The sequence below is a fragment of the Pleurodeles waltl genome, chromosome 3_1 (assembly GCF_031143425.1).
Source record: "Pleurodeles waltl isolate 20211129_DDA chromosome 3_1, aPleWal1.hap1.20221129, whole genome shotgun sequence".
Taxonomy (NCBI): domain Eukaryota; kingdom Metazoa; phylum Chordata; class Amphibia; order Caudata; family Salamandridae; genus Pleurodeles; species Pleurodeles waltl.
Window position 1 is genome coordinate 941,492,652 of NC_090440.1, and position 24,783 is coordinate 941,517,434.

Sequence of the window (24,783 nt, forward strand, 5' to 3'; positions counted from 1 at the left end):
TTTCTGGGAGAGGACTGCATATTTTATTTGGATTTAAAGGTCACTTTACAATGTAATGCCAATTAATGCCAGTCTGTAACTTATAGGAAAGGCGCCTGATTCCACTCATGCCGAATATAACTGTAGCAGAGATGGACGTTTGGCCGCATCTGTACTGCAGTCAGCGTCACTGTGAATTGATTTCCTAGACGCTATAACTTCCGCGTGCACCACGATCAGAGGCGGCACACAGGGATCGGACAGTGGAAGAGGAGGTGATACTCGCAGTCCCGTTATCCTCTTTTCTGTAGAAGAGAGAGAGAGCCCTGCGATGGAAACATCAGTGAAGACGACGGGCAAGCTTACCTGACACGTTTCGAACGAAGAAGGTTTGTGACCAGTTTCTTTTTGTATGTTACCTGACATTTATTTGTTTCCTACTTTGTTGTGAACTATTATGGACCTTTAATTTACAAATCACCAATTAATGTGTCCAAATTAGTATTTCCAGTCACTTGTGAGCTACAAAAAAAGGGACATAGGAAATATAGGAGATACGCGAAAAAAATCAGGAACAGTTCCTGGTTGACAGTGATGGCTCAAGATACTTGAATTCATCTGGTGCGCTAGGGGTATTCATTTCCAGCATTTACTCATTTTTAGCTCGTCTGCGCCTATGTAAGTGGGTACAAACCATGGCCCATATTTATACTCTGTTTGCGCCGGATTTGCGTCATTTTATTTGATGCAAATTCATCGCAAACTTAACTCCAAATTTATACTTTGGCGCTAGACACGTCTAGCGCCAAAGTTATGGAGTTTGAGTCATTTTTTGTACGTGAAAACCTACCTTGCGCTAATGACATGCAAGATAGGCGTTCCCGTGCAAAAAATCACTCTAAGGCATGTGCGCCTTATTTATCCTCCGGCGTCATTTTGACGCACACAAGGGGTGGGCCTCAAAAAACGGTGCACAGCCTGATGTGCGCCGTTTTTTTACGCGTGGGTGAGGGCAGGCGTTAAGGGGCCTGTGGGCTCACTTCCATGGTCTCCGACCATGGAAGCAGTCCGGAGGTGCCCTTACCTGCCCCCAGGGACACCCCCTGCCACCCTCGCCCGCCCCTGGAGGACACCAATGGATGGGGGGACCCATCCCAGGTAAGTACAGGTAAGTTGAGGTAAGTATGATTTTTTTATTTTTTTAAAGTGGCATGGGAGGCATAATTTGGGCCCCCCTACCATTGGGCAAGGGGGCATGACTTCTGTCTTTGCTAAGACAGGAGTCATTGCAATGGGGGTTGTGCGTCGAAAAATGGCGCAAGTCTGGTTTGAGCCATGATTTTTTACTCAAACCTGACATGCACCATTTTTAGACGCACAACCCCCATTTTCTCCTACACTGGCGCTGCCTGGTTTGAGTAATTTTTTTTTACTCTGACCAGCCCACAGCGCCGACTAATGTCAATCCTTAAATAAGGCGCCTGCCTGGCGCGTAGGAATGGCGTTAGCCGGCGGTAAAGTTTTTGGCGCAAACCAGTGTCAAAAAGCGGCGCAAATGCGGCGCTAAAAAGTATAAATATGGGCCTGAGTACGAGTCCAACACTTCAAGACTGGAAATAACATTGAGCCCCTTTGTTGAAGCCCCTAGGATGCATAGCAATATCAGATGGAGACAAACACATAATTTTCCTGGGAATCCATCCCTGCTTCTCGATGCTACTAGCATGCTGGTGAGTTGGCTGTCCCAGGAATTCAAGTACCATGAGCCAGCAGAGGTAACCTGCCTCTGATTCTGATTTTTGTAGGGGTATGTATCAGTGGTTTGAAACTGCAATTGTGGTCACAAACCATTTATGGGTAACCAAAATCTAAAACAATGTGGTAACTGATTTGAAAAGAAGCTGTCCCCGCAAGACACCCTACTCATTGTGAATGTTTTTGACAATCTCTGGGGTAACAGGTTGTTTTCCAGGTGATCACTGCCTACTCCCCCTGATGTTTTTCCAAACAGGATAACTTTTTTCAAAAAGCAAACAAACACAAATGATGGACAGAATGCAGAACCAATTAAACATTCCTCTCAGTCACAGATCTGGGGTGAACTGAACAAACTGGGGTGGAGTGGTTAGCTAAAGAATTGAAAGATTAAACCCAGATCTGTGACAGGGAGTGAATGTTTGATTGGTTCTGCATTCCATCCATCATTTGTGTTTGTCACCCTAAGTGCGCCTGGTGCTCACCATGCCACTGGATTCAGGCTAGCCTGGCTGATGAAGGGTGATACCTTGAAATCAGTCTCAGGATGCTTGTTCCCGGTCCAGGGGGGACCTGGCTTGGCAGTTCGGGCTGGACTGTTCCCAAGGGGGAACAGGGTCAAGACTGATTTGCATGTGGTTTGATCCAACCTGGGGTGGCGTGGTGAGCAAAATAATTTATGGATTAAACCCAGATCTGTGACTGGGAGTGAATGTTTACTTGGTTCTGCACTCCGTCCATCATTTGGGTTTCTTCACTTTAAAAAATAAATAAAGCAGTATTGGTTTGTTTAAGGAACACAAGCTACTTTAGAAAAAGTTTCCCTTTTTGGAATGAAGATGTAGGTCTGGTGGTCTGCTATTTATGGGAGACCTTCATCCCAATGTCTACAGCTAATCACAGAGGATCATATTTAGTGACTTCCCCAGTTAATATTCATCAGGCAAGTTATTCTGTGTTCCCCTTGTGACTTGACTTTTTTTGTGGTACGGCCTATGTATAACATTGTAAAATTAAACACTACAAGAAGGTCACGCAGTGCTACCCAGCAATCACCTTGCTGCACAGCACTGCATGACCGAAAGGGCAGGAATGTGCTTTATTTAAGGCACTACTGTGCATTCCTCCCTTTTCCCCTGTGCCGGTGCCCTTTTGACAGCCTAGCACCAATGCAGACACTCTTGTGCAAGGGTGGTGCATTGCATGCAGGATTGTTTTTGTTTGCAGAAAGGGACACCTTTCTGCACAAAAAGAATCCTGAGAGGCATATTCCTTTTTCTATGTGTGCTGTAGAATGCCGCTGTCTTGCCTACTCTCACCCTCTCTCTCTCTCGAGGTGCTTGCAGAAGGCAGAGGTTGCTAAAATATTTGGAAGGAACTTATAAAACAGACACCCCACTTTGGGGCATCTGTGAGTGTCCATTTATGTTCTCCCAACAAATTCTCACAATTTGTCACATGAATAAACAGAAATTAGTTAGAGTCAGAGGTACTGGAATTATGCAATTCCGCAGATGCAGTGTTTTATGCATAATTATGGATTTGCATGTGTACCACATAATCCATCATCTGCTTCTTAATTTGCGTATTTTAACAAAAAGCCATCTTTAATGGAGCAAAAATGACTAAAACTGCAGAGACATGTTCCTGCACAGTGGAAGGCCCTTCAGAAAGGTTTACTGGTCACCTTCCAACTGCTTATTGCTGTAGTTGTGTTTTAAACCGGTTTTAATGATGTAAAACATTTTCAAGACAGTATTAACATGTAAAAATTACAAAATATTAAAGTTATACCACCCTCCGTTACAATGCATAATTTAGTCAACCCTGTTGCACAATATGGTCCACCCATTAGATAATTCCAGTGGCCCTGATTATAGTGCTGCTGTTACTCCTCGGGTCCTAAACTGATAAGATAATATACTAAGTTAATGTGCTTGTTGCAGAGACATTCCTACAATCTGTGGCTCCACAAGTTCCAATCTTCTACTCAGTCTTCCATGTGTGAAAAAAAGTGAGACAGTGTGGGAAATGTGCCTTTTCTTCATGGTCACCCCAAATATTTTCAGCTTTTTTAGACCCTATTTTGCTGGGTTTTGAACTTTATACACTTTACCCTTGCTAAGTAGGAGTACAGTACCTGTGCTCCTCCTTTAAACATGGTTAAATCTGCTTATTCTTAATCAACACATTTAACTTGCTTATAAGTCCCTTCTATGTGATCTAGAAAATGCACATAGAGCCTGTAAGTTAAATGCAGCTTGTAGACTGCAGCACCTTTTGTGTGATCTACAGGGTGGGCCTGCAAAACATGGCTTCGGGCCTACCATTATAGCCTCACTGCTACAGTGGAAAAGCTGCATTGCAACCTGTTGAAACCCTTGTTGACAAGCAAAGACCTCCCTCTTAAATATGAAAAGTTCAAAACTATGTAGGCCTTGTATCCCACAAGGTAGGCTGCATGGCATTTTGAAAGCAACACATAGCAATTTAGTATCACTATGTCCTACAGTTAGAAGACCCCAAAAGCTAGGACCTGGCTGTCTTGTACAGAAAATAGAGTAAATGTTAAAATATCAACACTGCTATCTTGGGTTTGGAACAAGGAAGGAAAATAATTAAATACCTATTTTTAATAGTTATTAAAAATCTAATTTAACTGTGAAATTGAATTTTTAATAAGTATTAAGGAATAGTATATTTTAGAAAGTTACATTTACACTGCTTAAAGCTGCTGGAGACCTATTTGCATTAGCTGTCCACCATCTCCTCAGCCAATACTTAGCTTTAAAGAAATGTGAAGTTCCTCTCAGAAGCCATACAATAGAGCACTTTGATGGACAGGTAGACCTGAATGGGCAGCTATGACTCCTCTGGGTAGTGCTGCCCCTTCTGTTGACACAACAGTGTCAAATCAAGCTTGAAAGGCCTGCCTGAGGCACCTGTAAACTTGTCCACCATTGACAGGGGTCAAACAGGATCAAATCACTGTACTTGTGTATTCTCCATCTGGTTGCTGTAGGACCGTGCATTGGCTTACCAAGCTTCTGTCACATTTTATGTTGTAGATTCTGGGCCTGCTTCAAACTTGAATTCACTGTTAAATCTGGGAGGACTCTAGTCATTTCCATAGCAAACTCCCCTATACACCCTCATCTATCAGAGCCAACGTTTAATGTGGCTGAAAACTTTAGCCATCATTGAACTGATCTTAAATACCATTTTGGGCTTGTTTGTAGTAATTCAAACAGGAACTATTGAAAAATGGTAGATGAGGGCCTGGAAACCTTTACCCTACATAGGAGTCACCCCCACTCACTAGTTAGTGTCAACCATATATGTGGCACCCCAAGACACCCTCAGAGGGTATGCCTTTACGTGGTAGGGCAAGAGTTTGCGAAGATGTGTGTGAAATACAGGAAACAAGTATTGGGAGGTATTCTTGATGATGGTCTCTGTATTTAATGGTAGCATTAATTATACATCCAGGTGTGTGATATGATCTCAGAGAGAGAAAGATCTTATACATAGATGTGAATATACACATATTTTACCTAAACAGAGGAACTTTTTCTTGAAGATTCTATTCATATTAATTCATTGGTATGTTTTGGAAGATTCTATTCATATTAATTCATTGGTATGTTTTGGATGTCTTGTACACATTGGCACCAGTTTGATATTGATTTTGTTACACGTTTTTTGTGAAAGCCGTAGTAGTTGAGTAGTAGGCAAGACGGGGCATTTATGCAAAAGTGATATGGTTGTAGATAGTTTAATTTTACAATAAATGGTTAAGACCTGATCTTAGCATCATTCAGTCATGGCCCATTGGCTAACTTCCTTTTTGGGCTAGATACCTTTTGTTGTAAGTAGTTGTCACCTTAAAGAAGAGCTACTTTGATGAGCATTGTACAACAAATAGGTCTTAGAATCTAACTAGGGCATGGGGGGATACATTGGTATTGAGAAAAGGAATATGCCTGATTCATATAGGATATCACTCTAAAGGTAGCACATACAAGCAGTTCAAGAGCAGTATTAGGTTTTGTCAAAGTTGTCCATATTTAATTGTTTTCCAACTAGACCAACATTGTGCTGTAAGATTCACAGCAGGTTGTAGAAGTGGATAGCATGAAAAGTGTTAAAGACGTTTGTTAGACCTGGCATCCTTGGCATGGTTTCCCCAGACGTTTTGCCTTCTGACCTCCTGTTTTGCTGACTTTGTTTGTGATGGCTTTAGGACTCTGGGCACTTTACTACTGCTGAGCAGTGGTAAAGTGCATGTGCCTTTTCTTTAAAAACATTTTAATATTGGCTTAGCCACAATTTGGCATATTTAATTTACTTCTAAATCCCTAGTAAAGTGCACTACATGTGCCTAATGTCTGAAATTTAAATAATACACTAGTTGGCCTGTGGTACCGATAGTGCAACCACTTTGGTATCCCTTTAAATATGACTCAGACCTGCCACTGCAGAGCCTGTGGGTGCAGTTTTAAACTACCACATCAACCTGACAAATTAACCCTCTTGCCAGGCTCAGACTTTCCTTTTTACTACATGTAAGTCATCCCTAAGGTAGGCACTGGACAGCCCCAAGTGCCGGGTGCAGTGTATTTAAAAAAGTTGAACATGTACTTTTAGGTTTTCCAAGGCCAGGTAGTGAAAAACTCTTAAATTTGTTTTTAACTACTGCAAGGGCTATCTCTCCCATAGGTTAACATTGGGATTGCATAATTAACTTTTATAAGTGTAATCTCCGATTGGGACCAGATAGATATTTCAAGTTTATTGTCTCTGGACTTGCAATTTAAAATCACAACCTATGGTGGAGTTGGATTTTAAGTTGCAAGTCTGAAAATGCCACTTATAGAAAAGTGGCATTTTCTTACTTTAACCATTCTGTGCCTCCGCCTGTCTCTGAATACACATTTGGGTGGGTGACAGCTGGGCTCTTGTGCATTCCCTCTAGACAGACACTCTCAAAGGGAACTTAGGTGTGCCACGTACATCCTGTAGGCCCATCACCAGGCTGATAGGTCTTCCTGGGCTGGATGGGAGAGAGGAGCTGACACTTGCACCTGAATAGAGCTGTACCTTTCTCCGCACAAAGAGTTGCACAACCCCACGTAGTGTGTCTGGAGCCAGGTAAGGAAAGGCAGGGATCTTGTGCAGTTCAGTTCAAGGCTTTTTAAGTCTCCTCCACTTCCATGGTACAACTGGGTATAAGTACTGGACCCCAAACCCCCACCAAATCTGTACACCTCTGGAACTGGGAACATTCTACCGGGAAGAAGGAATGCTGTGCTGCTAAAAGGACTGTCACTCTGCTGGACTCCTGCTTTGCCATACCTGTCCTGCTGTCTGCTGCCTCCCTGCCTGGGAGTGAGAAAGACTGGGCCTGCATCTCTACATCCCCAGAACCAAAGTGACTCCCAGGACTTGCTGGCTTGGCTCCAGTTCTGAAGTCTCAGGGACATCAAAGCCTACCTGCATCTCTCCTACAGGTTCTGGATTCTGCCTACTGTGTGTACTACCCTGCCAAGTGGTGCCAATTGCCAGTCCAGTCCTGGGCCCTTGGATACGGGTGCTGCAGCTGTGTCCTGAGAAAATACACTTATTGCTGCCACCGTGCCGATGGGAACTGCCACATCCTTCCTCAACTGCTGAGGGCGAGGACTTGGCATCGCTGACTGCATGGCTCAGGATCAATGCACCACCATCAGCCCCAGTGCATCACCTTCGCATCTCTGGCTGCACGGCTCGATGATGACACATTCCCTTCATTGCAAGGGGTTCGACGCCACACCTCAAGCACATCACATTGATGACTGCGCAGCTTGATAACAATGCATTCCCCTAATTGCACGGACCGGAACCGGCACATTGCCTTCGCATCACCTTGAGGTAAACGCAACCCTCCATCCAAGGTACTATTTTAGCAGTACAAGGTTGTTCCCTGTAGTTGGCCCATGATCCATTGCGGTGAGCCTGGCTTTGGATTACCCCGGTCTAGCATGACCAGATGCCTCGGTTGGCACTTTAAGTTTTTAAGTACTACAATTGCAGATATTCTTTAAATATTAATTTCTCGACTTCTTCTTATTGAATTTTTGTTATTTAGGTATTGTTTTGTTCATTAAATTAAGATCTATTTACTAACTTGGATTATGTTTGTGTGTTTTTTTTCACTGTTTTACTGTTTTAAGTGTTGCACAAATACTTTACACATTACCTCTTCAGTTTAGCCTGGCTGCTCTATGCAAAGCTACCTGAGGGTGAGCACAGGTTAATTTAGTATGTGTTTCTGACTTACCCTGACTAGGACTGTGATCTCTACTTGGGCAGGGTGCATACCTCTGCCAGCTAGAGACCAAGGGGCATATTTATGAGCGCCTAGCGCCATCTTGCGCCACATTAGTGTCAATATTTTTTATGCTATTGTGGCCCAACAAGGCCAAAATCCCAGGGCCATATTTAGAGAGTTACGCAATGCCTGCATTGCGCCACTTTGTAACCCTTTGTGCTACATTATGCCTGTGCCAGGCATAATGTATACAAAGGGGGGAGTTTCCCTGTTAGGGGAGCTGAAAAAATGGCACAAGGAAATCTAACAGATTTCCTTGTGCCATTTTTTCAGGCACTTTTAACGCCTGCTCAGAGCAGTACAAAATAATTACGTTAATGTGGTGCTAGGTGGCGCTAGGGCATTCAAAATATGCCCCTTAGTGAGACTGTCTTGGCATTGCGAAGGGGATTGGCACTTTATGTATAGAGAGCAAGGAAACTTTGTTGTTGTATTTGTTGGGGTTTTGCTTTTTTATGGATATCTGAGTTAGGGAAGTAAATGTTGATACTGGTCACGTCTTGATAAGGTCTGAAGGGTCGAATTTAGATAACTGAAGTGATGAGGGTTTCTTTAAATGTATTTCTCATGATAAAGGAGGTTGCCTCACACTCATACATATGATTTAGGATGTAGCAGACATGGGGTATTTCAGTGGGTACATCAACTGGGAAGACCAGACTTTGAGGGCACAAGTAGTGTTTTTTTACTCATGCGAATAGCAGTAACTCAAGATATTTTAAGATTGTGGAGCTGTGAGTGTCTAGTAGGCTGTGGAATTTGTACAAGAGGGTCCTGAGGTGCTGGAGGAGGAACAATTGGGTTTGTGCTTGAACAAAAAACTGTGTTATTAAGCTCTGAGAGAAGATCATTGTTTGAGATTAGAGTGTTTCTTGATTCATTCTGCTTAAAGGTTGTTTTTGAAAACTTTGTGTGGGAAGGAATTCAGTTGGCATCTATTTTCTTTTATGGGTACTTATTCATTGTAAATCACAATTTTATCCTTTAAGCAGCCCTGAAAATGAAAGTGCTGAAGATCCTGACATGGATGGTTGATGCTCTTCGCGTCGCATGACTCTTTGGTTTGGGTTAGAAGAACAATGCTTGCCAATGGAAAGTGGCACAAGATAAAAAACAGGCGGTCATTGTTCACTTGATATTTTTGGGTGCGGTTTACCAGATTGGGATATTCTTGCTGTAGCTACACTCAATGTGGAGACCAGTGTAGTGAGAGTAAAGATGTGCTGAGATGGTCTAGTCAATGTAATGTAGAAACAGATTTGCTGGCTGCAGAGTCTATGAAAAAGTTGTGCTAGATTTGAGACCCAAGAATCTCTAAGTGAGATGACTGAAGGAACATGGAGGAAAAAACATCTATTATAAGTTTGAAATGGATATTTATAATAAAGTCCCCAGGGGTAATAACAGACAGTATTGTAGGCTAAAAGCCTACACATTTTGCCATTATTTCTGTTTTTTGTTTTCCCGAGCCTTAGAAATGATCTGCCCAATATCCTTGGCATGTTGAAAGGCAACAGAGATTCATGGAGTGTTTGACAGTACACTTTTTAGATGGTCCAAATGTAATGAGTCATATGTTCTAGCCACAGTTATGGTATGCAGAGATAAAAGGTTACAGAGCAACATGAAACCTGCATTCTTCAAATGAAACACATGTTCATTTCTAACTTCTGCTTAGTGAAGATTTATTTTCTTTGCACATTGCACATACCATTTATCAACTTTAATAACACTTTGAAGTGAAACAGACAATATATATGAGTGCACCATATTCAAGGCAAGATTATCCAAGGCCCGTGTTAACAGAATACTAACTAGTACAGGGACTGTGCCACAAGAACACCTGATAAAACAAAATACCTTGCATCCTATAAGTATGTAGCTGAATCAAAATATTGCACCTGCTGTCTTGATGGGCTGTTTTGATGTATGGAAAGAATGAATGCAAAGACTCCTATAGCATACCGCTTCAAACTAAATCGACTCTAGGTGCTAACAGGTTGATGAAAATTATCTATTTTTTTTAGCTTTAAAAAATGAGGCTTCTATAGAAACACTCCCACATCCTGGGATATCTGGCATCAGAAAATACGTCTAGAAACACCATTTTGGTCCACTATGTAGCTTACTTAATAGAATATGTGAATTAGGTGAGCTGAAACAATGTATATTTGAATTATTCCTTAACAACTTATAAAAATACAGTTATTTAATTTCCTAGTAAAGTTCTAAGTGGACTTGAGCTGCCATGTCACCTTCCTATAGAATCAAATGGAACAAGGAACAGCTGTCACAGAAAGAGTTGTCTTCATCCAAGGGGAGGTAGATTTAGATCCTATTTTAGACCATAGGTTTACCTTCTTGTAAAACACAGACTTGTGTTAAAACCTCTGGGGTTGGTTATTCCCTAGCTTAAAATTCAGGTTTCCAATTGGCTTGAAAGCACCAATGGAAGGAGAAAGTTTCTAGTCAATCTTCAGACTACCTTCTGTGTGAAGCACATGGAAGCTCATTGTTAGACTTTTCTGGACTCCGATTTTGCTGTTTTTGTTACTCTGGGCACTTTACTACTGCTAACCAGTGCTAAAGTGAAAGTGCTCCTTTACAAAATGTGTATGTAATTGGTTTATCCATGATTGGTATATCTGATTTATTAGTAAGTCCCTAGTACAGTGCACTAGAGGTACCCATGGCCTGTAAATCAAATGCTACTAGTGGGCCTGCAGCACCACTGGTTGTGCCACCCACATTAGTAGCCCTGTAATCATGTCTCAGACTTGCCACTGCAATGTCTGTGTGTGCAGTTTTAACTGTAAATTCGACTTGGCAAGTGTACCCACTTGCCAGGCCTAAATCTTCCCTTTTCGTACATGTCAGACACCCCTAAGATAGGCCCTAGGTAGCCCCAAGGGCAGGGTGCAGTGTATGGTTAAGGTAGGACATATAGGCGGTCATTCCTACCTTGGCGGGCGGCGGTCGGGAACCGCCAGAAGACTGTACCGCGGTCAAAAGACCGCAGCGGTCATTCTGACTTTCCCGCTGGGCTGGCGGGCGACCGCCAAAAGGCCGCCCGCCCGCCCAGCGGGAAAGCACCAGCAACGAGGAAGCCGGCTCCGAATGGAGCCGGCGGAGTTGCTGGTGTGCGACGGGTGCAGTTGCACCCGTCGCGATTTTCAGTGTCTGCCAAGCAGACACTGAAAATCAATGTGGGGCACTGCAGGGGCCCCCAGGGGCCCCACGACACCTGTTCCCGCCAGCCAGGTTCTGGCGGTGAAAACCGCCAGAACCAGGCTGGCGGGAAGGGGGTCGGAATCCCCATGGCCGTGGAGGATTCACAGGGGCAGCGGGAAGCCGGCGGGAAACCACCGGCTTCCCTTTTCTGACCGCGGCTTTACTGCCGCGGTCAGAATAGCCCCAGAAGCACCGCCAGCCTGTTGGCGGTGCTTCCTCCGTCCCTACCCAGGGTAGGAATGACCCCCATAGTAAGGCGTTTTAAATGTCCTGACAGTGAAATATTGCTAAATTCATCTTTCACTGTTGCAAGGCCTGTCCCTCTCATAGGTTAATATGGGGGCTACCTTTAAATATGATTAAAGTGTAGATTCCCTTTGGGAGCGGACGGACATGTGGAGTTTGGGGTCTCTGAGCTCAAAGTTTAAAAATACATCTTTTAATAAAGTTGATTTTAAGATTGTGTGTTTGAAAATGCCACTTATCTTCTTGCTTATACCATTTCTGCGACTGCCTGTTTGTAGATTCCCTGTCTGGGTCAGTTTGACAGTTGGGCTGGTTGCACTTCACACTAGACTGTGACACAAAGGGAGCTGGGGTGTAGTCTGCATTTCCTGATGAGCCATCTGTGCTAGGGGGGAGGAGTGGTCACTCACACCTGAAAGGGCTGTGCCTGCCCTCACACAATGCAGTTTCCAACCCCCTGGTGAGTGTCTGGGGCCTGGCCTGGGCAAGGCAGGATTTCACATTCAAAAGAGACTTTACTTTGAAGTAGGCCTACTTCAAAGGAGAAATTGGGTATAAGAAGGGCACCCAAAACCACAGACTTTAGAACACTTCTGGAAACAAGAGGAATAAGAGGAGAAGAGCTGAAGAGCTGAAGAGCTGAGGAAGAAGAGCTGCCCTGCCTGTGACTGTGCTTTGTGGAGCTATCCTGCAGTTGCTGCTTCTGCCAGAGTAAGAGGGCAAAGACTGGACTTTGTGTGCCTTCCATCTGTAGAAGAAATCTTCAAGGGCTTGATTTAGAGCTTGCCTCCTGTTGTGTGAAGTCTCAGGGACAGCAAAGACTTCTCTCTGCCAGCACCTGGAGTCTCTGGAGAGACTCCTACTCTTCCCTGTGGTGCTCATCCAGTCCCTGGGACCCTGAAAGGAGAAGCTGGCAGCTTACAGAAAAGGAAATCCACGTACAGAGCGCCGTGCTGGGAAAAGATCGATGCAACGATCTGTGGCTGAAGAAACAACGCGCCGCCAACTCCAAAGCTGAAAGTCGACGCTCGTCAGAAATGCGACCACAGAATAGATGCACGGAGCAGGAGAAACAACGCGCCCCACCTGATGAAAGGAGAAACGATGCAAGGTCTCGCTCGTGAGTGAACTCGATATCTCAAGCCCTTTTTGAAGCACACTCTCCTGTGTGGGGTTATTTTTGACGCACCCAAGGTACATTTTCACGCCAACTGTGTTAGTGTGTGTTTAAAACTACTTAAAGACTCTTTTTGCATTTTTATTGATAACTTGACTTGTGTATTGTGGATTTTTGTTGTTTTGGTCTTGTTTTGTTTAGATAAATATTTCCTATTTTTCTAAACCTGTGTTGTGTCATTTGGTAGTGTTTTCATTAAGTTACTGTGTGTGTTGGTACAAATACTTTACACCAAGCACTCTGAAGTTAAGCCTACTGCTCTGCCAAGCTACCAAGGGGGTAAACAGGGGTTAGCTGAGGGTGATTCTCTTTTACCCTGACTAGAGTGAGGGTCCTTGCTTGAACAGGGGGTAACCTGACCGTCAACCAAAGACCCCATTTATAACACTCATCAATACAAGTCTGCATAACCATGATGAAATTAAAAGTTCCTCTAACGTATATAAGTAGGCATATTATAATCCTTAGAGTGTTTTCCAAGAAAACACCCTAACTCTTCCTATTAACCCACTGGCATATGTCTTAATTGGTAAACACTTGTCTTTGCGAAGCTGCAATTTTATGATCCTTTACAACCTCTACATGTTACATTGAAGACAAAGATGTCAAGGATGGTATTGATAATACATTTCTTTCTTTTTGATGTCTTTTAGTGTTGACATGGTGGCTCAAACATGGGTGACTGGAATTTCCTTGGTGTCATTCTGGAAGAGGTCCACATTCACTCTACCATTGTTGGAAAGATCTGGCTCACAATATTGTTCATCTTTCGAATGTTGGTCCTGGGTGTCGCTGCCGAAGATGTCTGGAACGATGAGCAGTCTGACTTTGTCTGCAACACTGAGCAGCCAGGTTGCAGAAACGTGTGTTATGACCATGCCTTTCCGGTATCACTTATACGCTACTGGGTCTTGCAAGTCATTTTTGTATCCTCGCCCTCTTTGGTCTACATGGGGCATGCCATTTACAGATTAAGAGCCCTGGAAAAAGAGAGGCAGAAGAAAAAAGCACAACTCAGATGGGAGTTGGAGGGTGTGGATGTGGATATGCCTGAAGCTCGAAGACGATTAGAGCGGGAACTCCGACATTTGGAGCAACGCAAACTAGACAAAGCCCCATTGAGAGGCTCCCTGCTCTGCACTTATGTGATACATATTTTCACTAGATCTGCAGTAGAGATTGGGTTCATGATTGGCCAATATCTCCTTTATGGAGTGCATCTTGCCCCTTTGTATAAGTGCCAGAAAGACCCATGCCCCAACATTGTTGACTGTTTTGTGTCAAGGCCAACAGAAAAGTCTGTGTTTATAATGTTCATGCAGTGCATAGCTGCTGTCTCATTATTTTTAAATATTTTAGAAATTGTTCACCTAGGCATAAAAAAGATCAAAAAGGGGCTTTTGGGCCAGTATAGGATGAGCCAAGACTACGAGGAAAACAAATGTAAGAAAAGCTCTGTCATGCACCACTCTTGCATTGGAATCTCTGCCAGCCCACATAAGGCACTCCCTTCTGCCCCTAGCGGATATACCTTATTGATGGACAAGCAAAGTGATCCTGCGGTCTATCCTATTTTAAATCCACCTTCTGCTTTTCAACCGATTGAGGATGATCAAATGGAAGATCGAAGGAACTCCACAGAGGATGAAAGCAAGATGCACAATGCACTGCAACCCACACATGTCACTGAACGACATCTTCAGAACACCAGCTCAAACAACAATGAAGGGATAAGTAAGATATTTGGTCCTGACATTAATGGTATGCGGAAGCACGAGCAAAAGAGATGCCATGGTTTCAGGAGCCTACAGTCTAGTTTGGGGACTGCTCCAGGCTTCCACACTGTCAGTCCGGTTGAACTGGTTTCACAGACCTCTGAAGACCCTTCCCTGAACAATATGACACCGATCATGCCAAGAAACTTAGTCCGCAAGCCACGTAGAATCAGTGGTCTCTGGCACTTCTCCCCAGTGGCAGAGGGTGTGGACTTCCCCATTGATTCTGATTTCATGAGCATAAACCGTGGACGATACAGCTTCAATCCAGACCATGGTAAGGTCCAGTCAAAGACTGACATCAAGCAACCAAGGAGACCAGACACCCCTGACTCAATAGGGGATCTGAGCTCTGAATCCAAGAACAGCAGGAGCTGTGACAGTCCTCAGGCCTTTCAATCGTCTCGGCGAATGTCATTGGCAAGTAATGCCAGCAGCAGGCGTGCTCCCACCGATCTTCAGATCTAAGCGTTAGTTAACTTTGCATTATCAGTACAGTACAATGAATAAGAAAGGAAAAAGAGGGGAAAAAATCATTTTTTAAGAAAGGCTTAAATATGTAAAAATTCCTCCTAGTGTCATGTTGAAATGTCAGAGTGTTTATCTTGCTAAAAGATGGATGAATGGTAGGGTACACATTGCCTTCTATAGATTGCAGATGACGTAGTATGGTACTCAGTGAACCCTATCCTTACTTGACTGTTGAGGACATAGCGGCACCCCTGTGAAGTCGAGTCCACAAATAAGAGACATACTAAACCAACATATTCCCCAAAGTTGAGTTAATGCTAACATAAAAGTAATGCCTAGTTGGCTGTAGCGTGGAGAAATCCTAGCTATTATCTCAGACCAAATAGGGGATCTTGCGCCTTAGGCCAATGGACCGACACAATTCTGAATAGAGGGAATGTCAATAGTATATGTCATAATCATTCACAATAATCATCAACAAACATGAAATCAATAATCTAATTACACTGCAATGTCCACACCAGTTTAGTAAGAAGATTTATAAATGTATTTCCCTATATTATCAATGCTAAAGTCACAAAAATAATTCTCAAACACAAATGATACACATAAAGGATCATCAATGGCTGATTAGAACACCTTATATATTTGAGTTAAATCAAAGCAAATAAACAAATTAACTCAGGTATTATGACACGACTTAATAACATCAAAATCTGCACCAGTTAAATAATATACATTGAAGCAACAGATCAAAGATCGTCAATATGAATCATGAGCATGTAAAGACAACATACCTCACTAACCTCTAATTAGCACTAACATGTTTATCTTCATGTAAAAAGTTTAGAAACACAACTTTAGAAAAACATACTAACTCAGGTTATATCCAAATATTATTAATATTATTATTATTATTATTATTATTATACAGCAATTAATTCATGAGTTGCATCTGGTCCCTGTAAAACATAAGACACATACAACAATCACAATTTATAAATTACCCATAAGATAACAACATGAAGATCGCTTCAGTAAGGGGACACCATCAGTAGGAACAATCTATAAGTCCCCCAAGTCTACATGACTGCAAAATTCCCCATTAATCTAACTCTGGAAAAATCACTGGAAGGTCTCTGGAAAATCTTGTAAGGTCTGCCAATAGCTCTGAACCCAAAGAATAAGTGACAAAATGTTATATTAATTTTCACAAAACTCATGATTGGTCAGGACATTGGATGTTGTACATGTAGCCAATAAAACTAATGTTAGATAACTAAAAGTTACACATTCATAGTACACTGAATTCTCATTCGACAATTTCTCATTGACGAAATCATTAGCTAAGCACAGTATATAACAATTTCTTCTCTTCCGTCTCATCTGTGGATCCATTGTTCCAACTCGTCAGAATTTAGATTCAGGAAGAAATGTCTAACAATGTTGCATCTACTTCCATCCTTGAGGAAAAATCACACGTTAGTGAAATTTTCTAAACAATAGGACAGCCAAACTCTAGCAATTACCTAATAAATCTGACCCTGTAAGACATAACACAAAATCCCACTACTGGTAGCTGTTTATACATCTCTAAACTATTAAACACACTCTTTTTGAGTAAGCATTGAGAAAATGAAAAAGCACTCTATTACCACTAAAGTTAGCCAAAGTAGAAAACAAAATGGATCATGGTGGCCATTTACAAAAGTCACCTGTTTTGTTAGCATTCATTAAAAGAAATCACACATTGGTTCATCAATGATCAGTACATTATCAATTATAAATTTCATCTGTAAAATCTCTGCTCCTGCATTCCCTCCTCTGATGACTAATTTTGTCATCACACAAATTCTCAAATACATTTATTTATTTTGTTCTTCAAATCTTAAAATCTTGTCTCTTTCACCTTTTCATGAATTTTCTTTTTCCCTTTACTTTTCCCATAAAATGTATCCATTTGGACATCAAATCATTTCTGATTCTTTTCAAACCTTTTCCTTTTCGGCCATTTAAATAATTTATATGATCCCCAAATTCCAATTAAACAAAACACAATTATTGAAAACCATTTGACTATTTTCAATATAATTCCTTTTCCCAAGTTACCAAACCAATTTCCCTCAGTTGCAATTCCCTTGCCAGCTTTCTCCCAGATGCAGATAATTCAGTATCTAGAAGAATGATAGCTCCAGAATAACTTGTGAATATGTTATCCACTATTGTAGACAACTTCTGCATCTTGATTGAATTCAGAACTACTCCCACTGAAGGAATTATAGCTCCAAAAATGTCTCCCACAATGCTAGTAACTGATTCTCGCTTGTGTCTCATTTGAATTTTCAACAGTTTAGGAAATTTACTCAAGTCTTCCAGTTGGTATATTTTTGGAAAGACTATTCCCACGTAACATGTGCCATCCCATCCTCTAGGAAGATGGTAATAAGCATTTCTTCCACAAATATAGTAAACACCAGGCACTGGTGGGTCCTGTCCATTCATTACAAAATCCCATTTACTCTGAAACATAAACACATGTCTACATTCACTCGTGCCCACGAACACTTTATCACTTCAACTCTGTGGCCTATATATACAAGGTTTTCCCACATGCGCAGCATCCAGTGTTAATTTTCCTTGTTTAGTAATGTCAGTATAAGCATAATCAATCCCAAGTCTATGATTAATTATCCCCTTATTTATCGTAGCCTTTATTTCTCTCCTCCTATCCTCTGTATTATCTAAACGTTTCTTCTCTACAGGTGCTAGTAAACAGGTTAGATTATTCCTATGTGCAAAAGCAGTACCAAAAGTTAAAGAAGGCTCAAAGAAATCTCTCATAATAACTATGTTATTATACTTGGTTATTTTATTCAAATAACCAATGACAGGCACAAACGAAAACATGACATCAAAATTCGAAAATAAATATTGGATATACTCTTGGTTATAGAAACACGTTAGTAAAAGACTGCAACTTATAGCATAAGTCACTGGCAGACTATGATAAGTAGTTCCTTTTTCCACTGAAGTCGTAATCTGCGTACAGACATAACAATCGTTCGCGTCCATCACCTCAACATACTCACACAATAAGCAATAGAAAACATTAGAAGAAAGCTCTTTCTCTTCATGTAAGTATTTGACATCTATTCTAAACTTATCTTTTGTGAGTGGTGTAGTAGTAGTGTCTAAAGAATTAGTGTCAATCTCTACAGTATGGGTGGCTCCACTAATCTCATAAACAATCACACCTACAAATAACAATAAGCATATTAACGCACTTGCTACCGCCAAACCAATACCTATAGATTTGCAAAGACTGGTTCTACAGTTTTGATTACTAAAGTTTCCCATGGTCTTTGAAGAATCAGAAAAACAAAACAAAAACAAAAAAAATTCAAAAATGTTCAACAAACAAATCCCTCTCAAATCTTTTTTTTCCAAAATGTTCATTCACACAGGACAGTCTTCTTGTCAAATCTGGTATGGCAGCTTGTCAAAATCAGTATAACAGCTTGTCAAAATCAGTTATAAATGTCTCTTTTAAGCACTACTTTTCAAGTCTTCTTTCTATTTAATCTTTTTCCCCAATCATACACTGTTGTTCTTCACGTGCCAAAATGAAAATTTTCAATGTCTCTATCAAAACAATAACTCAAAAATTCTTCTTGCCTTTCATTGGTAGTTACATATGCCCATTCTGGACCAGAATATCTTCTGCTTGCAACTCTCTTCCTTTTTGGCCTTTTACTATTTTCACCTTCTTCTCCACTAGTGTTTTCTCCTTCATTCAGTTTGCTTTCCTTGTGAATTAACAGAACTACATTTATCTTGTCAACAACTTTTTCAAAATTGGATTCAAACTCGAACTTGAACTTGAACCTTTTTGTTCCCACGTTCCCGCAACTGGTTCAGGAAGAGTCAAGTCCACTTGGGCGGGATCTGTCTCGACTCCTTTTCCAATAGGGTCAGTCACTTATTCAGTTTGGTATGTCAAACCACCTGCTGCGGAGGACACCCTCCTCTGAGCAGATTTTCTCTCACTCGGTCGTGTCTGAGCATTCTCTTCTGAGTACACTCTCCTCTGATCAGAACTTCTCTCAACTGGTATTTCTCTTTCTTCTTGTGCCGGCTTTCCCACTGCTCCACTCGTAGAGGATTCACTTTCCTCTAAACTTCTCTCTTTTTCATCCATCATAGGAGTAGTTACATCTTTCTGAACATTCTCAGGAAGTTTCTCCAGCTCTTCTCTTTCATGCTCTTGACCTGGAATGCTATTAGCTGTTGGTAATCTCAACAGCTCCTCTTCTTGTTCTGTTGGATTTTTCACCGTCCTTGTATGGCTGGCATGCACCCAGTTCAGCAAACCTGCACACTTCACAGCTGTCGTTGTCACAAGGATAATCTGATAGGGTCCCTTCCACTGTGGCTCCAAACACAACTTCCTTATGTGCTTTTGTATGATGACCCAATCACCAGCTCTCAAGTTGTGACCTTGAGATTGTTGAACTGTTGTGGCTTCCACCTGATGAGAAAAAGATCCGACCACATCAGCCAAGCCTTTGCAATAGTGTAACACCATGTCATCTGTAATATTTACAAGCATTTGTAGGTATTGCTGGCAATCTCATTGCTCTCCCCATCAGGATCTCATAAGGAGACAAGCCAGTTTTCTTGTCAGGAGTACTTCTAATTGACATTAGAACCAAAGGCAAAGCATCTGGCTATTTCAAATTTGTTGATGCACACACCTTTGCCAGTCAGAACTTTAGAGTTCTATTCATTTGCTCTACAAGTCCTGAAGCTTCTGGGTGATAACTACAATATAGCCTCTGCTGAATGTTTAAAGCTGAAAATAGTAACTTTATTACCTCATTGTTGAAGTTACTTCCTCTATATGTTTCTAAGGAGACTGGAAAACCGAATTGTGGAATCAACTCTCTGAGTAGAAACATAGCTACTGTAAGGCTATCATTTCTCCTTGTCGGATAAGCCTCAATCTAGTGACTAAAAATGCACACAATCACCAACACATATTTCAAACCAGCACATGCAGGCGTCTCAATAAAATCCACTTGCATCCTGCTGAATGGACCTCCTGCCATGCCTATGTGTCCCATGTTGACCACTGTTCCTTTATCAACATTCGTCTGCTGGCAGACAATGCATCTATGGCACACTACTTCGGCAGCTTGTCTAAATTTTGGATTGAACCAAAACTGTTTAAAACTCCTAATCATTACATCTCTTCCTATGTTTGCTTGATCATGATAGTATCTGGCCATCTGAGTCAGTAAACTGTTTGGCAGAACCACCTTTCCTTCCGCTGTCACCCAAATTACATCTTTCCTTTGTATACAATTTTGTTTCACCCAGTCCCTGTGCTCTTCTTCTGGAACATTGTTTTGTATAGCTTTTAACTATTACAAAGTCTCAACAATTTGTATTGTAAAATTTGTATACACTTCATCATTTTCAGGCATCAGTTCCCATTTTCCCTTGAAAGAGATACCATTTAAGACAGAGAATTTTGCGACCTGATCTGCATAAGCATTTCCCAAAGTCACATAATCCTGTCCTCTTTGATGTTCACTGCATTTAACCACAGCAATTGTCTCAGGTTTCTGAACAGCTTGTAACAATTCATGTATTCTCTCACCATTTCTTACAGGTGAATCAGACAAAGTTAGAAAACCTCTCTGTGACCAAATCCGTCCAAAATCATGCACAATGCCGAATCCATATTGGCTATCTGAATAGATCGTTACTTTCATCTGGTCTGAAATTTGGCATGCTCTAGTAAGAGCCACCAATTCAGCAATCTGAGCAGCGAACACTCCTGTAAGCCATGAAGCTTCCAGTATGCCAGTAATTGTGTATAACGCATATCCTGCTCTCAGTGTACCCACGTTATCTCTTAAGCAGGAACCATCAACAACAATAATTTGATAATTGTCTTCTAGGCAGGTGTCTCTAATATCTGCCCTCGGTTTTGTGCACAATTTTGTAACTTCCAAACAATCATGTTCAATATCATCTATTTTATCTGAATCAATTCTTTCAACTGATAATAAAGTTGCTGGGTTGAGCACTATATATCTCTTAATTGTTACATTGGGTGCTCCCAGACTCACTGCTTCATAACGTGTCAGTCTTGCATTGGTCAAGTATTGCGTTTTTGATCGTGTAACAGAATTTCTATCGAATGAGATACCATTACTGTCAGAGGATAACCCATCACAATATTCTCACTTTGAGTTATACTCTGCTCTACTGCTGCAACTGCTCGCAGACATCCCGGTAAGGCTGCTGCGACTGGATCCAAAGTAGGTGAAAAATATGCTACTGGTCGATTGACACCACCATGTGTATGTGTCAAAAGAGATAAAGAACATCCATCTTGTTCACAACAAAACAACAGAATTTTTTTTGTGTAATCAAAGCTAGAGCTTGGCACAAACTTTCTTCCAACTTAGTAATTGCTTTCATACAGTCTTCATCCATCATTATGGGATCTGAAACATCCTCATGTGTCAGTTTTTGCAAAGGTCTCGAAATAGCTGAAAACTTTGGAATCCATTGATGACAATATCCTACCATTCCCAGAAAACATCCTTATTTCTTTCGGAGTACTTGGTATTTTCATTTTCACAATTGTCACTACTCTTTCTCTTGAAATTCTCCTGGAACCTTTCTCAATCAAATGACCTAAATATTTCAACTCTTTCTGGCAATACTGCAATTTTGATGGGACACCTTGTGACAATTATATCCCCAAAAATTCAACAATGCAATAGTATCCTCCTTGCATCCTCCTTTTGTCTTTGATGCAAACAATCGATCATCTATGTACTGCACTAATGTCAATTGGTAAGGCATTACCAATGACTTCAGGTTCTTTTTCAAAATTTGATTGAAAATTGAAAGTAACTCTGAAAAACCCTAAGGAATTCTACACCAACAATAGCCTCTAGTCAGGAATTTAAAACAAAAGAGATATCTAATTTCCTCATGAAGAGGCATGGAGAAAAATGCTTTGAGCAAATCTACTACAGTAAACCATTCAGCATCACACAGAATCTGGAACATGATCACAGCTGGATTTGGCCCAACTGGACAACATCTGACCACAATATCATTTATTTTTCTCAAATCCTGGACAAGACGATTTTTCCCACTTGGTTTTTTCAAACCCATTATTGGTGAATTACACGGACTACTCATCACTTCTTTCAGAACTCCTTGTTCCAAAAACTGCTCTATCAAAGGATTGCCTCATTTGTCATCGGGTATTGAGCAGTCTGTGGAAATACCACATTCGCTTTCACTGCCACCTTGACTCCTTCAACTCCCTTGATCAAGCCAATGTCTTTTCCTGAAAGATCCCAAACCTTTGACTTACCCCTTACCTGCAAATCGACTGGAAGATCTTTTATTTTGAAAATTGGAAAGAAATTCATCAAATTAATTGAATTATTCTCCTCACAACAAACCTGTGCAAACCTTTAAAATTTCCAGTTTTAACAATAACTGGTTCTGTAAGGGTGTTAATCAAATGTTTGTTCACAACTCCTACAATTTGAACTGTCTTTTCTGATAAAGGTATATCTGGAACCTCTAGAGATCTTACTGTTGAGCGTGTAACTCCTGTATCAACCAGAAAAAAAACTTAATGATCATGTACTTTACCCTTTACATAAGGACCTTTCTGATCCACTTCTAATGATGCTGCCATCACATACTCCTCCTCATCTGAACTACCCAACGGCCATTCATCGTTTATTTCATTCTCACTATATAAAGGAAATTGATCAACTGTTTTTTCACTTTTTTTTTACTTCTGCTTCGTGACCACCTGCGAAAGCATCACCTGTTGTTGATCCATAGGACCCAGTATCACTTGAACTTGCCTCGGCATGTGAATTTGTTGTGCAGGCACCATCTGCATCGGCACCTGTGGCTGCAATTGTTGTACCTGTGGCATTTGTGCTTGTTGTACCTGTGGTTGTGCATTTTGCATCGGCTGTAAAGGTTGAAAACACTGCATAGTATTTCATTCTGATTTTGACCTCTCACTCTAGGTCCTTTCATGCTCTGATAAGAATTGACACCATTTGTCTGTTGCACAACACCACCTTGATTTAACAACGGACACTGTCTTTTCCAATGTCCAATTGCCCTGCAGTTGTGACAAGGTAACCCTCTTCTTCTTTGCTGCTCATCCTGTATCACTACTGAATTCAAATCCACATTTTCATTGACAATCAGAAATATCATACCACCTCGACCTCTGCCTTGACCCTGAAACATGCCTTTTCCTTGCGACTGTGGCTAAAAATGTCCCTGCATTCCTGTCTGTGCAGCCTTGATCTGCATCACCATTGCTTTCTCTTTCAACTTTTTCGGCTTCATTTCAATCTCGTCACTACAATACTTTGCATACTGCATCACCTCATCAATCGGTTTGGCTTGCTAAAAGATCAAATGATTCTTAATCATCTGGCTAATCTCTGGTCTCAATCCTTCAACAAACCTAAACACAAAATGATACATATCCTGTTTCTCAATTGTCTCCGTACCACTAAAATGTTTAAATGCCTTCAACAATCTTTCATAATATGCATGAATTGATTATTTTGCTTACTGTGCTGTTCTATCTATGGGTTCAACATCTAATCTATAACTTCTCTTCAGGATTTTCAGTTTTGTGAGATCAATGTCATACTCATCTGCTATTTCTTTTAACTGCTGGTGTACCTTTCCTGCTCCCTTTGTAATGATTGTAATGATCTTACACAAGTATCTCAATTGAGCTTCAGTATGTGACTCAAGTCTGTTCACACCCATTGTCCCCTCAAGAAGCTCATTTCCTTCCATTGACAATCTCACTCTATCTATTGAGTCTTCCCCTCCCTATTCTGCTTCTCTAAAGTCTTTGAACTACTCAGGTCTTCTAACCATTTGGGTATTTCTTGTGTAGATAGATCTTTTAAAGACATCTCATTTGACTGTGTACTCGCACATTGCTGTGGAGACAATAGTCTCTCTTCCTGATTACTGCAGGATCTGATTCCTAAATTCCCAACAGAAGACAAATCTATTAAAGATGTAGTCTCATTCAGGTTTGTTCTTGTCTTGAAGTCGATTTCTCCAAAATCCTATTCTGAAACTGGACCAAAGAACTCACTCCATTATTATTACTCTAGGCATAAAGCGGCATAAGCGGACCCATGGTAATAGGAACTGAAGTCGCATCTGGACTAACAAAAGATTTAATGTTCTGTGTCTGCATTGTTCTCATGCTCTGCATTTGAGGAATCTGTATTTAAACAGGTTCTTTCTGAATTATATTCAATCCTTGTTGACCTGGAGACAACTCTAAATTAGTAACCTTCCTTACAGTCAGGGCCTCTGGATAAGTCTCAGGAATGTTTATCTCTAGTTGCTGTCCATTGTTCAATGAATCATTAAAACTACTCTACATCTGAACTTGTTCGCTATTTAGAATATTCTGTGATACCCCCGATGTGGAAGGGGCAGTAGGACTCATATTACAATCCCACTTCCAATGGTTCCACTCTCACTAGTTCTACTCTCACTTGATCCTTGACCTCCTTGAGGTGGTGGTGGATAATTTTGCATAATCTCAAAAACTAATTCATCCTCATCCAATTCATCATCATCATTAAACATAACTCTTTTCAGCTCCTTTATTGTTTGTTCTTTGTTTACTAAAGAACTCTTTTTCTTTTTCTTCTCAGTTTTTGACTCGTCCT

The 24,783-nt window shown here is 41.2% G+C and overlaps 1 protein-coding gene across 1 annotated transcript; it reads left to right on the top strand.

Annotated features, from left to right (window-relative positions):
• The first annotated feature begins 233 nt into the window (after window positions 1–233).
• GJA9 (gap junction protein alpha 9) lies at window positions 234–15,001 on the top strand. Its single transcript, XM_069221312.1, has 2 exons — window positions 234–368; window positions 13,412–15,001. Exon 2 carries the CDS (start codon window positions 13,433–13,435, stop codon window positions 14,999–15,001), a length of 1,569 nt encoding a protein of 522 aa, XP_069077413.1. The 5' UTR covers window positions 234–368; window positions 13,412–13,432.
• Window positions 15,002–24,783: the final 9,782 nt, after the last annotated feature.

What these genes read in the sequence shown, in the direction of transcription:
- GJA9 (XM_069221312.1), top strand. Translation starts at nt 13,433, where the DNA reads ATGGGTGACTGGAATTTCCTTGGTGTCATTCTGGAAGAGGTCCACATT.